The 17114-nt window shown below is 37.4% G+C and overlaps 1 protein-coding gene across 1 annotated transcript in view; it reads right to left on the bottom strand.

Annotated features, from left to right (window-relative positions):
• Positions 1–17114, bottom strand: part of LOC126816991 (uncharacterized) — a 44259-nt gene that overhangs the window by 8237 nt on the left and 18908 nt on the right. The window contains exon 2 of the mRNA XM_056099341.1: positions 2373–2778. Within this exon, the coding sequence (XP_055955316.1) occupies positions 2373–2760 (388 nt within the window). The 5' untranslated portion in view covers positions 2761–2778. The remainder of the gene's footprint in view (positions 1–2372; positions 2779–17114) is intronic.

Below are 17114 nucleotides of genomic sequence, written 5' to 3'. Positions count from 1 at the left end.
CCTATGCTGGGCTAATGAAGACGGGCATACGCCATACAGTGTGCTATGAGGGAAATTTTGCCCGGGCTGCGGCACTATCGCCTACTCTTATATCGAATTCCAACTGCCAAGGGATCTTTTACGTGCATTCCAATGTATTCTCGGGACCTTGGTTTCTTTCGTCTCATCCGAAGGACTAGACAGCTGTCCTTGTCAGGCCCTCCGTCCTGTACCACGCCGGAAAATCTGGATGAACTTTCTCGGCCAATGCGGTGATCGAACACCCGACCTCCAGGCTAGCGAGCCAGCGTCTTACCCACTTAACCACACGCGTAAGCGAATTATTGCAATACAATTGAACAATATGTTAGTGATGTAATGACCTAGTTTGTGTCGAGTGAACGTTAAACCACATATAATGAAGTTTGTATATTATTTGCCTTCATGTTTTTTGTATTTCGTCATTTCATGAGCATGCACGGATGCGACTTTCTATTTGAAACTCATTTATTTGAAACCTCATGGTTACGAATTTATTTTACAGGTTCAATAACCCTTTTCCAAGTCATCGATTTCTTTATAAGAAGTTTTAACAAATATTTTTTACAGCAAGAAGGATAAGACCACCGCCATGATAGTCGCATTATTTCAAACACTCTTCTTCAAATGGGTATGGAAGGGGAGAGGGGAGATTTGCTTTAAATAGAGACACTGTATCAAGTTGGAAGCCTTAAGCAACCAGCCATAAGAACAGGGGAAGCAATTACTAGCTTTATTTAATTTTTTAACAGCAAAAAGAGTTAAATCAAACCCAGTTGTGATCTGTCAGAAATACACCTATACATGAACTGAAAATTTCATCAGAATCGGATAAAGTTGCGACCTGTTGACCGTCCACAAACAAACGAACGGACCGACATAGGCAACAACATAATACATCTACATGAAAATATGGGCATATTAAAATCCCCCCATTCGTTCCAGTTGGTCAATTTTATGAAAGAAAAGCTGAAAAGTCAAACATATTAGAAAATGTCGACCATTTTTAAAATGTAAGTGGTTAACGTGAGTTTCGTAATAAATGACCCTAAACGAATACCTTAGCAAATTTCAATGCTTCTTTCCATATATGAAAGATCATTACAGTTCAGGCCCGGAGGGGGAGGGGGCTTAGCAAAAAGTTTCGCCCCCCCCCCCGTGAAGAAATTGTCTACCATAAAAACAATAGATATACATTGTCCGTCAATTTTACAGCACCCCTGAGAACACTTCCCGCCCCCTCCTTGCTCTGAGCTTCTTCCGGCCCTGTTACAGTTATCGGTTACATTAGGATGGATATGAGGGTGTATAGTGTCGTTGTGTAGCGCAATCATTGAAATGGAAGTGACACTTGAACCTAAGTCATAACCAAATTCCCCTAGCAAAGAATTTAAACGGCCACCCAAGCACATTTTGATGAGAAGAATGTCAAATACGACCACCAGTGTGAGTATAAAGTTTGGAACCAACTTCCCAATGCCACATCGCTAATGGTAAATGTCACATTATTAAAGGGAAATGGCTCATGACGATTAAAGGGAATTCCACATGATTAAAGGAAAATGTTACATGATTAAGGGATAATTGCTCACTATTCAAAGACATGTTATATAATTAAAGGAAAATGTCCCATGATTAAAGGAAAATGTCACTTTATTAAAGGAAAATGTCACAAGATTAAATGAAAGTGTCATATTATTAAAGGAAAATGTCACATGATTAAAGGAAAATGTCAGATGATGATTAAAGGTAAATGTTACATGATTAAAGGAAAATGTCGCCTGATTAATGGGAAATGGAATACGATTAAAGGAATATATCATACAATTAATTGATCTGGTGGAATGTAAAACCGTTTAAGAAATTAACATGTTTGGTTGTTCTAGTGGCCGGGGCTTTTCTTAAAATTATCGATAAGCTTTGTATCACCATTTTAAAAGATTTTCTAAAAATCACTAACCAATCTTATTTCTTAGTACTTAATTCACAGTCCTTAAATCATATTTCTTCATTTGGTGTGACGATGAAATGGTCATCTATATGATCTATCTCCCAGAAGTGTATGGCATGTAGTTGTATATAGACTATCTTTCAGAAGTGTTAATGACATGCTGTGAAAACAGACCATCCTTTAGAGGTGACGATGAAATGTTGTGAAAACAGGCCAATTTTTTCGAAATGTCGATGAAATTAGCATTTCGGTGGAGTTTTTTTTATAACACTTGAATTGTGCTAGAAATGAACATTTCGGCGAAGTTTTTTTAAACACTTCAAGGAAAGTGTTAGAAATGAACACTTTAGAGGAAGTGTACACTTCATTTCGGTACGGGAAAGCAGACCATGACAAATCTCACCTTTTACGGAAACTTTTTTCAGAGATGTCTGACTAGACTCTGAAACCGCCTCTACAGACTGTTGATTGTTCACACGGGACTCCTGTATTTCTTTATAGAGTTTTTCAATTAGTTCTTTTTGGCGTTTTATTGTTTCCAATGCCGCTGCATGTTCTTCTGGGACAAGCTCGCCAGTTTGTTGTTCGATCGCCATTTGTGACGATTCCGGGGCTTGGCCAGCATCTGTTTCTTGTGTTACACACCCCGTTCTCTTTAGACTTTTGAATCCCAACGTCCTCTCGGGTGTCCTGTTTAGTTCATCGTCTTTAGTTTTGCTTATCTCAGTTGATTTCCGTTTCCTACATTTATCTGTTATTGACATATTTTGGGGATGTTTTACAGAGATCATTTAGATAATATAGTCGACCTGGAATAAAACAAAAGATGATTATTGAATAAACAAGAATAGGGTGTTTAGACAACTGACATGGTTCAAACAAAACACAATTTGAATAGAACGATCTTTAGAACAACTAATATCACCCCTTAGTTCTAGCCCTAATATCACCCCTTACTACTAGACCTATATCACCCCTTACTATTAGATCTATCTAGCCCTAATATCACCCTTTACTATTAGATCTATCTAACCCTAATACCACTCCTTACTATTAGATCTATCTAGCCCAAATATCATCCCTTACTGTCAATTCTATCTAGCCCAAATATCACCCCTTACTATTAATTCTATCTAGCACTAATATCACCCCTTACTATTATTCTATCTAACCCTAATATCACCCCCTACTATTAATTCTATCTAGCCCTAATATCACCCCTTACTATTAATTCTATCTAGCACTAATAATATCACCCCTTACTATTAATTCTATCTAGCCCTAATATCACACATTCAAATTAATTCTATCTAGCCCTAATATCACACCTTACTATTAGTTCTATCTAGTCCTAATATCATCCTAATATCACCCCTTACTATTAGTTCTATCTAGCCCTAATATCACCCCTTACTATTAATTCTATCTAGCCCAAATATCACCCCTTACTATTAGATCTGCACAAAATATCACCAGACCTAATACGCCAAACCCACCCCTCCCCATCTAACTACAATAGATTATATTATTTCTCTATCGCATCTAGCTCTAATATGGCCCAACTACTATATTTTTTTTTCTATTAGATCTAATTTCTCTATAATTTAGAGCCCTAAAATCACACCTTACTATTAGATCCAGCTCTAAAATCATCCTTACTATAAGATCTAGCATATGAAAAACGAGTAGCTTGTTTTCGTTTTTCGCCAATATCGAAAATTGAAATAATTATTTTACGTCAATATCTAAAAACGAGTAGATTATTTTTCGTTATCAAGGAATAACGAAAGATAGGTTGCTAGGCAACGAAACATACGCTCACAGCAGCTAAATCGTTCGGGCAGTCAACAAGAGTTGTCGCATATTTTTACATTTTTCGTTAACAAAACATTTATAATACACTAAAATCTGATTAATAGTAACAACCCATCAAGTAATTATCAGAAAATCATTAGAATTTGTTTGGCTTTTATAAAGTTCTGCCCCATGCTAACGTTTAGTATACGAAACATTTAATATTATGGATTTAGCTGCCCAAGTTATCAAAATTCATTGAAAATCTTAAGACCTTAAACTCTAAATTCAATCTAAAGTCAATCGGATGATAAGTTTAGCCTCTACTGGGTCACAATCATTAGGGTTCTTCGTCTCAAAACCCCAAACACTGCGTATAAATTTCAAATTAATCGGATATTAACTTTAGCCTCTAGGGCGTCCACAAGCAATTGTGGACACCGGACCGACGGACGGACCGAGGGACGGGGGCGACGACAATATACGACCACATTTCAATGTGGTTGTATAAAAACGAATATGCCCAATACACTACTAGAGACATAGGTCACTGTCTTACAGTCTTTATGTCATCAATATGACGTCGCAGAAGTAAGATATGAATAATTAACACAAGTAAACTAGAAATAAAATAGAGAAGATGCGTCAACAAATGGCGGAGATCTAGGTAATAGTGACGTAATGAAATGTTTCCCTATAAACAAAAAGCCCTAGTTTCGGTTTAATACCACACCCCTGGATATACATTTTACATATACTGCACGCTCGACTTGTCATCATAGTCAGCTAGATGTATTTCTGTGGATTTGTGCTCCTGGTATAGTTTGTTCAGTAGGGAGGACCTTGTAGCGGAACTTTTGGCTGCAGCCCTATAACTCGTTATTCGCCAATATTAAACCGGAGTGGATATTCGCCATTGCCTCGAGCCATAAGGATGGTTATTCGCCATTCGTTTTATATAATAAACCTAACATTCTTGCAGATTGTTTGTGCTTACACTATAAACCTCAAAATGCCCCGTTCGGCATTTCTGTCCAAACGAGGCAAAAACGTGTCAAAAGTTTTGCCCGATTTTGCCTCGTTGTAACGAGGTAAAAAAAATACCTCGTTTCTCTGGAGTTCCAAAACGTGGTTTTTTAAACTGCCCTGTTTTTGGAACGAGGTATTTTGTTCAGAACGAGGCTGGGTAAAATTGCCTCGTTTACTAAACGAGGTATTTTATCCAAGATAATTATTAGCGGTATTTGCTGTCAACAAATAGAGCCATACAAATAATGTTCGGACCATCATGTGACCAATTGCAGATCTACATATTAGATTATTTATTTGGGACATGATATTGTTCATAGTTATGGCTTACTACACTGGAGTTCTATTATGTATAATAAACGCTTCCCGAGCGAAACAAAACATAACAATGTCACGTGACAATATTAAATATGGCGGATACAAGCGTTCTTTGATTACATGCTGTTTGGTTTGATTATTAAATAATACGGCAATCTGTATTTATGGGAAAAGGAGAATGAATTTCCCCAAATCCAAAACTAGATGACTGATATATTTATTGAATGGAAAGTAAATATTATATAAACAAAAATATTCGGATTTGCAGTTTTCTAGCTTGGATGGATTTGTGATTTGAATCTCGAAATCAGTGTTTTATACATTTTATTATAAAATTGTAATAAATGTTTTACATGAATGAATAAAAGCTACAATTTAAAACAGTACAATAACATTGTGATTTGACGCTCTACAAATCACTAAGAGTATAACAATTGCTTGTTGAAAAAGCGTTACTAATATGTTTTTTTCCAATGCAGCAAAACCTACTGGACTGTTGTACTTAACTTATTATTTTTTAAAAATATATTCAAAAAGAATGCGTCTTTTACAGATTTCAATATAATCACAAATGGTTGATTGTTTTAATGCTAAGATAAGTATTAATGGTTTGTATTTGAAAATCAAATTATATAAGCGAAAAATAGTAAGATACATTATGTATATCTTAAAACACGCCCTTCTCATTTACTACTTCGGCGAATATCATTTGATAATTTAGATGATCAGAATTAAACACCGTTTTGCTATGTTATTATTTTTTTATGATTTGGTGGGGGTATACTAAATTAGGGGTGTTACGGCAGAATGCCGTTTCCTTTCTTATTTAGTCCAAGTCTGTAATTTGAACGTAACGTAATCCAAATCCGAGTTTCATACTCAACCAGTATTAGCGAACGCCATTGATGTGCAGAAAAACGGCATGTGTTTTAGAGACCATGCAATTCTAACGCCTGTTACCCTCTCACAAGTTGTAAGTTTACTTGAGAATTATGTAAAAGTGTAAACAGATATCGCAGATCATTTTCATATTATTTTTATTCACTGTCAAGTCATAATTCTGTCAAATTTAACGATTTACTTTCGGGTGTTTTTTCCCCACGCAAAACCGATATTGCTTGTGTCACGTGAGTGCAATTTCCTCGTCTGCTACATGTTAGTTTGTATTCCTTGATAGGTGATGCATTCCATATTATGAGTCGTTTTAGTGCCAGCATCACTCATCAATACTTATTATTTATTAGTTATGTAGAACGTATATGTTATAGAGTTTATTGTAAATACATGCATGTGTATTTTTATCTTTTCAGTGAAACCGTTCTTCGTTCTCTCTTTCATCACACAATCATCCAACGTTCATGTATTCAGTAACGTATATATACCTACCTTCATTGTCATCATAATGAACGAGTTTATCAAACATGGGTACAGGAATAAACGAATAAGGATTGATTTTTCTACTTCTTTTTTTTATTTTTAACGAACCGTCATTGCAGGAGCAATATTTAGTTTCAAACTTTCTTGAACAAATGTTTGATAATTTGTGGTTTACCGTCGTTATATAAACAATGTCTAAAGCAGTGTTTGACTGGCTTGATGATAGCCCTAGTTGGTTAGAATCAGGAAGAACGATAGACAGTAATTCAAAGATAAATAAAGGATTGATAATTCAGGATGATCAAGTATCGGTGACGTCTTGAAAGCCTTCCTCAAGAAGTATTAAAGGGGATGTTGCTAAAGAAAGGGCTCGACAAGCGGGACTTGAGGCGCGAGCTGCAATGTTAGTAGCAGAACAGCAATTACAACAGCAAGAACTTGAATTAAAAGCTCAACGAGATCGTTTATAGCTCCAAACCGAACTTAACATATCTAAAGCTAGGGAACGTGTGCTTTTAGAAGAGATCGATATGGATGAGCCCTTGCGGCCAACTCCTGTTTTGCCACCCGATGTTCATATTTCGTCAACGCCATATCATATTCCACTTCCAAATCCTCCGCCGCCTAGTCTGCCTAATCTTCCTAAGTCACAATCAGATACAGTGATGTGAAAGATATTGTGAAAACGCAAATTGAATTAATTTTGAATCAGCAACGTTGTAGCTTATTACCCAAACCTGAAATTACAAAATTTGATGGTGATCCTTTAAAATATCGAACATTTGAAAAGGCCTTTGAAAATCGAATAGAAAAATATGCTATGGATGACACCGATAAACTGTACTACTTAGCTCAATTCACATCTAATGATCCTAATGATTTTGTAAATAGTTGTCTTCACATGGAACCTACTGAAGGCTTTCAAACTGCTAAAAATCTGATCAAGAAAACCTTTGGTAATGATTTTAAAATTACACAAGCCTATATTAACGAGCTGTTGAAGTGGCCACAAATGAAACCAGAAAATCTACGATTATTGTGGAAGTTTTCACAACAAGTCCTTACATGCTTGAATGCTAGTACCGATATAAGCTATCTAAATGATTTGAACAATCCCCAAAATCTGAGGTGTCTTATGGAAAAGTTACCCTTTTCTATGAGAGACAGATGGCGTAGAAAAGCACATAATTGCCAAATTAATGAAAATCGAGAAGCAAGATATAAAGACTTTGTTGAATTTGTTAACTACGAAGTGGACGTCATGACTGATCCAGTGTTTGGCAGAACTCTAGACAAAACTCCTGAAAGGGTGTCCAGACCAACAGACTATAAACTAAAACAGTACTTTGGTACAGGCACTAACAGGCCACAGCAAACTTCTGTGCCTGTCAAATCGGTTAATCCATACAATACAGAGAAATGCGATTACTGTTTAAAGGGACATAACCTTGACCCTTGTCAAGATTTTATGAAACTCTCATATAGTGATCGTCGTAAGTTCGCTATAGTAAACAACATGGCTTTCGGTTGTTTAGGAAGATTTCACGAAAGTAAAAACTGTAGATTTAAACGAACCTGTCGTAAATGTGGTAAAAATCATCCTACTGTTCTTCATGCAGATTATTTTACTAATCCATGGCTTAACGCTCCACCAGCATCATTGCAAGCCAGTGGTGTTAGTTATCAACTGCCATCAACACCTTTTGACGCTCAAACATCAAACGCACATCAGCAAATGCAGCCACTTCGACAACCATCACATTATCCTTATCAACGTCCACCTAATACCATGTATCAACCTAACGTCAATTATGGAAATAGAAATCTATCAACACAACACAACGCATCACAACAGAATATTTCTCGCCCAAATCAGCTGAGTAGTAATGTGCCTAATTTGAGTAATGGTTGTATTGACACTAGAATTGCACCGAATACTGATCGAATAATCAGTCATTGCACTGATAATGATTTTGACGTAATGATGTCTATTGTACCGGGTAAAGTAATTAGTAAAGACAGTAACGCAAGTAAAATGACTTATATTTTTATTGACAACGGTTCCAGTGGTTGTATATTGGATGATGACGTAAAATCAGACCTCAACGTTGAAAGTATCCCAACGAGAGTTAATTTAGGAACAATGCATGGACATAGTGAAATTGACAGTAGTCTTGTTAAAAATCTACAGGTCACTGATTTAACTGGAACGAATATTATAGATTTACCGCCAGTTTATACCACGTCTGAAATTCCTGTAAGTTCCTCTAAAATACCAAGACCGGAAATTGTAAAGCGCTGGGATTATCTTCAAAATATCTTAATTCCAGAATATTTCCCTGACATCAAGGTTGGATTGTTAATTGGGACAAATTGCCCTAAAGCCCAAGAGCCATTAAAGGTGATACCGAGCCAGAACAATGGACCTTATGCCGTACTTACTCGACTTGGATGGACCATTGTGGGACCTATTAATGCAGAAACGTCAACAAAAATGTTAGAATGTAATCGTGTCTTCATTAAAGATCTAAACAGTAATATCAATGGTCGTCAAGTGAGCATTGATAACCAGATACATGATATTGACACTTGCAAAATGTTTGAACATATTGTTGAAAATGACTTTACAGATTATAATTGTAAGGATCCAGCTTATTCTCAGGAAGATAAACAATTTCTTCATATCGTGAACACCGAAACTAAACTTGTAAATGGACACTATGAAATACCATTGCCCTTTAAGGACACAAACTTGAATATTCCAAATAATAAGGAATTAGCTTATAAACGCTACCCAGAATATAAGCATGATTATTGTGACTTTATTTCTGATTTGCTAAACCAACGATATGCTGTGAAGGTCCCAAGCGAACAATTATATGTGCCTGACGGACAGATTTGGTATGTTCCACATCATGGGGTGTACCACCCAAGGAAACCGGACAAACTTAGGGTAGTGTATGACTGTAGCGCCAAATGGAATGGCCTTTCATTAAATGACTGTCTTCTTCAAGGACCAGACTTTGCTAATTCTTTGATTGGTGTTTTAATTAGACTACGTGAACATCCTGTCGCTTTCATGGCAGATGTCGAAAAAATATTTTTTTATCAAGTCAGTGTACTGCCTAAGGATTGGAATTATTTACGTTTTCTCTGGTGGCCTAACGGTAATACAACTCAAAGTCCAGAAGAATATCAAATGACAGTTCATATTTTTGGAGCGGTCTCGTCTCCAAGTGTGGCCAATTATGCGCTCCAGAAAACAGCAGATGATAATTTTCTTTTTGGTTCAAAAGTGATCGAATCAATTAAACGTGATTTTTATGTTGACGATTTGCTAAAATCGTGTGAAACCCAGCAAGAAGCCATTTATCTTGCTAATGACTTAGTGCATGTTTGTGCTCTTGGTGGTTTCAATTTGACCAAGTTTACCAGTAGTAATAGAACGTTTATAAACAGTATTACAGAAGAAAAACGTGCTAAGAATATTAAACATTTAGATATTAATTACGATGATTTGCCAGTCGAACATTGTCTTGGTGTTCGATGGTGTGTTGAAAGTGACATGTTTACCTTTAATATTCTACTCGAGGACAAACCATTTACTAGGAGAGGAATTCTCTCTGTGGTTGGATCGATATATGATCCATTGGGATTTTTATCTCCTGTGACCTTGGAGGCCAAACGAATTTTACAGGAACTCTGTTCATTGAAGATTGGTTGGGATGATGCAATTCCGGAAAACTCTCAACAAACGTGGATTAAATGGAGAAACCAAATTTTCAAATTAGATCAGCTGAAAATTGAAAGATGCTTACGCCCTCCGGATTTTGGATTAGTAGTAAAGCGCGACATCCATATTTTCTCTGATGCATCTTCCACTGGATATGGATCCGTTTGTTATCAACGGATTGTTAATGATCAGGGCCAGATTCACTGCGGCTTCCTTATCCTTATTGGTAAATCTAGACTAGCTCCTTTAAAACAAAAAACAATTCCTAGATTGGAGCTGTCAGCAGCAACGATTTCGGTGAAACTCAGCATCATGTTGTTAAACGAATTAGATTTAGCGCCACACACAGTAACATTTTGGACTGATAGTACCACAGTCTTACAGTATATACGTAATGAATCAAAACGTTTTCATGTTTTTGTGGCAAATCGCATTAGTTTCATCAGCAGTTCAACTCAATTAGAACAGTGGAAATATGTAAACACAAATACTAATCCTGCTGATTTAGCATCCAGGACAACCACCGCAGATAATTTCGTAAAAGACCCACGTTGGCTCATGGGGCCGGGGTTTTTGTGGACAACTGAAGATACTTGGCCAGAACAACCAAAACTTTCTGAACTCAGTTCTGATAACCCAGAGGTCAAACGTGAAATCGCAACACTAGCTACTATCAACACTGATATTAATCCGGTCAATAAGTTAATCGAGGACTATTCTGATTGGTTCCGCCTTAAACGTTCAGTTGCCTATATGCTTCGTTTAAAGGATTTATTACGTAAACGTGTAAAGGATATTAATGCTGTAGATCAAGATATTCCCGCTGAATTAGCTGGTGCACAACGCGAACGCTATGTAAGGGATAAAACATTAGCGATTAGGAATTCTCACACACCCTTCAAGGAACTTAACGTGGAGGAACTTAACGCATCAGAAAACGCTATTGTGAAATTTGTTCAGTTTAATTCGTTTCCTAACGAGATACAAATACTCAAACAAAACGTTCAAAATAATAATCGCCACAAAATTGTGCCAAGAACCAGTTCATTATACCGACTTGATCCAATTATTAGCGAAGGCCTACTTCGGGTAGGTGGTCGTTTACGCAACGCAGACCTGTCGGATAATGTTAAACATCCAATTATTTTACCTCGGAATGGACATTTAACCAACTTAATTGTGAATGATATTCATCGGTCTGTAGCTCATGCTGGTAGAGGTTACACTATAGCTATATTACGTGACAGGTATTGGATCATAAATGCAAACTCAGCTGTTCGTAATATCTTGTCCAAGTGTATTACATGTCGTAAGCTTCGTGCACCCACAATGAATCAAAAGATGTCAGATCTTCCAAAAGACCGTGTCACAGAGTCTCCTCCTTTTACACGAGTGGGCGTGGATTACTTTGGACCATTTACTGTGAAAGAAGGTCGCAAAGAGCTTAAACGTTACGGCGTAGTTTTTACGTGTTTGAGTATTCGTGCAATACACATTGAAATAGCCTCGTCCCTCGATACTAGTTCTTTCATTCAAGCTCTACGTAGATTTATTGCAAGGAGAGGCCAATGTGAAGAAATAAGGAGTGATAACGGCTAGAAATCAATAAATGGAATCAACGCCAAATAAACGATGAACTTCTACAACGAAACATCAAGTGGACCTTTAATCCGCCAGCTGCGAGTCACCAAGGAGGTGTCTGGGAACGCCAGATACGGACAATTCGTAAAGTATTGAACTCTCTGTTATTAACGAACAGTAATCCAACGTTAACCGATGAATCTTTTCGTACCTTTATGTGCGAGGTGGAAGCGATAGTGAACAGTCGCCCTTTAACTTTCACCTCAGACGATCCTAGTGACTTGACCCCATTAACCCCTAATCAGTTATTGACAATGCGTTCTAAATGGCTTTTGCTCGCAAGTATTGGAAACAAGTTCAATATCTTGCAGACTGTTTTTGGACAAGGTGGCAAAAAGAATATTTGTTGACGCTTCAGGAACGTGTTAAGTGGTCAAAACCTCAATGTAATTTATCAGTAAATGATATTGTGTTAGTTGTAGATGAAAATGCCCCTAGAAACCAGTGGTCCATGGGACGTATCACTGAGACTGTTAATGATGCTAACGGTTTTGTTCGAAGTGCCACAGTTAAGACTCAAAATTCAGTAATGCGTAGACCTATAACGAAATTAGTATTATTGATACCTTAAGTGTTTTAATATGCGTACACAGTTTTATTGTGCATGTTTCTGTGTAATTTATTTGTTTTTCATTCTTCCGTATCTTTTTTGTTAAACAATATGATTGTTTAAGGGGCCGGTATGTTACGGCAGAATGCCGTTTCCTTTCTTATTTAGTCCAAGTCTGTAATTTGAACGTAACGTAATCCAAATCCGAATTTCATACTCAACCGGTATTAGCGAACGCCATTGATGTGCAGAAAAACGGCATGTGTTTTAGAGACCATGCATTTCTAACGCCTGTTACCCTCTCACAAGTTGTAAGTTTACTTGAGAATTATGTAAAAGTGTAAACAGATATCGCAGATCATTTTCATATTATTTTTATTCACTGTCAAGTCATAATTCTGTCAAATTTAACGATTTACTTTCGGGTGTTTTTTCCCCACGCAAAACCGATATTGCTTGTGTCACGTGAGTGCAATTTCCTCGTCTGCTACATGTAAGTTTGTATTCCTTGATAGGTGATGCATTCCATATTATGAGTCGTTTTAGTGCCAGCATCACTCATCAATACTTATTATTTATTAGTTATGTAGAACGTATATGTTATAGAGTTTATTGTAAATACATGCATGTGTATTTTTATCTTTTCAGTGAAACCGTTCTTCGTTCTCTCTTTCATCACACAATCATCCAACGTTCATGTATTCAGTAACGTGTATATACCTACTTTCATTGTCATCATAATGAACGAGTTTATCAAACATGGGTACAGGAGTAAACGAATAAGGATTGATTTTTCTACTTCTTTTTTTTATTTTTAACGAACCGTCATTGCAGGAGCAATAAGGGGATTGGATTGAAAGATTATAGCTACCATCTTATGGAGACATAATGTGTGGTGCATTTACGGTCTTATAAAGCTCTATTCTTACATAAAGAATGCTTGATTCGCACGGAATTGTTTTAGCCGTGATCATTTTAAGTCATGCTTATGCCAAGATCTGGGTAAGTGTTAATTTAACTAGATACCAGAGAAGTACCACGTTTTCATAAATGTACTCTTTAGATAAATTGTACAATATTTATCAGTTCACTAGTTACAATAAAATCATGCATTATAGCTATTTTTATTTATTTATCCCTGGTGCTTCAAATTCAATTTAGGGTGCCTCAACATATTTAAAAATATGTTTTAAAGCTTTAGGTCATTTTATTATATCTTTCTACCATAAATAATAGCCCGAATTTAGGTATACCAAAAGTTAAAGAAATATAAAGTGTTTTTGAGTCATTGAGATATGACTGCCAAAATTGTCACCAAAACACATGTCGTGTTTAGGCTGAAATCTAACCAGAAAAGTATTGTCAATACATAATAAAATTTATATTCCATTAATCAATTCCATTCCGCCATTCAGTGCTAGGACTATCTAGAAAAAAGTGCTAAATTTTGGATGTTTGGGTTTGGTCCGGTTCACTGATTTTAATTGCTTGGTATGCTGATCTAAACAACATGTCCGTCTTGAGTAGTATTGCCCTAATATAAATTACATAAGCGTTGACAACTATTAACCTGCCAGTGGGAGTATCAAATAACTTAACATTTTAATTTCTAAAATAAAAATCTCATTTCATATAAAGTCTTTGAAATCAGTTGTTTAGTCTTCCAAAAACCAAGTTTTATCATGCTGAGCTATTTTTGTACGCCCATATTTTCAAGTGGACGTGTATTGAGTCGCCCCTGTCAGTCCACAATTTATTTGTGGACACGCGGTTCCTTTTGATATTGGCATTTTATCCAATATTAAAAGCTGTTCTAACATATCACCATTCCACCCTTATGATGGTTGAGTTCGAATTTCATGAAAATCGGATTGAAACTGCCCGCTCCTCGTTCGCAAATAGTATAAAAGTATATAATACCAAGGTTGTGGACACTGTAGAAGTCACAATTTTTTTTATCCTATTTTGATCAAACTTAAAATATATGTCTATATTCCACGGATTTTTGTTTCTTTCCATATTCGCACATATCGGTCTGTAACCTCCTAGATTATGGACCCCGGGTGTACCAAAAATTACAGTTTATACCCGATTTTAAAAACCGTTTAAATATACACCGTTACACCCTGGGTTTGAATTTTGTGATAATCGGATCGAAGGCTGTGGTCCCTCTAACAATTTGTATCCGGTTTTGAAAAAAACTTAATATTATATGTTTATGTATCAAAGATCTCGGTTTGATGTTCGCGTATATCGGGCCTAACTTCTGGCCTTGTGGCCCCTATTGTACGAGAAATTGTAAGAATAATACTACGAGTTCTTGATGTTGAAATTTACACGGAAATATTTATTTATGGCTAGGGATATGATATCATATCTTTCTTATCTAAATTATATCCTGGTTATATATATTATATATATCCTGGATATAATATATATAACCAGGATATATACTATTCAAAAAAAGTAGGGGATATTTGATTTTGGGGGCATAATACTAAAATATGCAAATGACTACGAAAAAAGTCACTATAGAACCTAACAGAAGAAACATTTCCAGTTACATGTGACGCCCAAACGCACCAATAGCTACCGCATGGAATGCAGGTGATGCTTGGGATCATCATGGGGGTCCAACCCAAGATTTGCACGACTCTGACTTTGAATGTTACAGTCATTGTGGCATTGAATTCCAGTGTGGAAACATCAGTTTAATTGTTTTAGTGACCAGAAAACAAATTTTGATATGCGTCGGCTTACCCAAAATGAAAGGTTACGTGCCCTTGGCATGCTACAGATCGGCACAACACAGGCGGTTGTGGCGCGGACGATGAATGTTTCTCAGTCTGTCATAAGCAGGCTATGGTCCAGATACCGTGATACACAATCTGTACAGGACAGACCACGCTCAGGTCGACCAAGGGCGACAACTCAAGCCCAGGATCGATTTATCCGTACCTTGGCCTTGAGAAATCGTGTCATCACAGCAAATCAGATCAGCGCTCGTCTTCAAACAGACACTGGTGTGAGACTGAGTGGCCAGACGATTCGGAATCGACTGCATAGGGGTCACCTTCGCGCCCGACGTCCTCGCGTGATCCCTTGTTTGAGAGATCATCACATTCAGGCAAGACGTCGTTGGTGTAGGGATCGTCAACACTGGGATAATCGACGCTGAAGCAATGTGATGTTTTCAGATGAGTCAAGGTTCACTGTTGATTTTTTGGACAGACGTAGGAGGGTGTGGCGTCGTCGAAACGAGCGCTTCCAAGACGTTAACGTCATCAGACATGATCGATTTGGGGGTGGTTCTGTTATGGTGTGGGGAGGCATCACTGTTGCTGGAAGAACGGCTTTACATGTTGTTGCAGGGCGTGTTACAGGCCAGTACTACCGGGACAACATCTTGGCAGTCCATGTTGTGCCGTTCGCACGACGTCATGGCCGCCGTTTCATCTTCCAGGATGACAACGCAAGATGTCACAGGGTCAGGATCGTTACAGGTTACCTCCAACAACAGAACATCACCACATTACCTTGGCCAGCACTGAGTCCCGACCTCTCCCCCATCGAGCATGTCTGGGACATGCTTGGACAGAGGTTACGTCAACGTCAACAACGTCCTGCCAATGTCCAAGAACTTGCTGCTGCGTTGCAACAAGAATGGGACAATCTGGACCAAAATGACCTTAGACGTCTCATTAGGAGTATGCCACGTCGGATCAATGCTTGTTTGGCAAACAGAGGAGGATTTACCCGTTACTGGCTTGGTTGTGATGCTGTGGTAACTTTGCTGTTTGACCCCGGGTATCATTTTACCCTTATAATGGTCAGTCTGTGCCTTACTTAGTCTAACGATCATTTGGAATAAATCGATGAATGTGAACTTCATTTCATTTTGTCATTTGTTTCTTCGTCAGTTTCATTAGGTGACTTTAATAACACTTAAAAATCAAATATCCCCTACTTTTTTTGAATAGTATAATTTAGATAAGAAGCAGGATCTAATTTAGATAAGACTGATATGATATCATATCCCTAGCCATAAATAAATATTTCCGTGTAAATTTCCACATCAAGAACTCTGTGGTGACAGAAATGAAATGAAATGAAATGGAGTTTTAACGTCCTACTGTTCTGCTCCTAACCTGGGCTAATGAAGACGGGCATACGCCATACAGTGTGCTATAATGGAAATTTTGCCCGGACAGCGGCACTACGGCCTACTCTTATATCGAATTCCAACTGCCAAGGGATCTTTTACGTGCACGCCAATGTGTACACGGGACCTCGGTTTTTCGTCCCATCCGAACGACTAGACAGCTTTCCTTGTCAGCCCCTCCGTCCTGCATCACTGACAAGGGAGAACCACGCCGGAAAATCTGGATGCACTTTCTCGGCCAATGCAGGGATCGAACACCCGACCTCCAGGCTAGCGAGCTTACGTCTTACCCACTTAGCCACGTGATCCCCCTGTGGTGACAGAGAATATAAGTAATATTGTTATAATACATTATTAAAGGTGTACTGTTTTGTTGACATTGACAATAAATTCGCGTTAACAAAATAGTTTATAAAGTCTAGTATTGATGGCGATATTAGCGACCTTTGATTTTGGCTTGCTGTCATACTGTTGTCTTTTCGCCTCAGAAGTTGATGTAGTCTCTACTTTCAAGGTCACTTTTCGACTTTCGTGTTTTGAA

The sequence above is a fragment of the Patella vulgata genome, chromosome 3 (assembly GCF_932274485.2).
Source record: "Patella vulgata chromosome 3, xgPatVulg1.2, whole genome shotgun sequence".
Lineage (NCBI taxonomy): Eukaryota > Metazoa > Mollusca > Gastropoda > Patellidae > Patella > Patella vulgata.
This window is presented reverse-complemented; position numbering and strand designations above follow the sequence as displayed.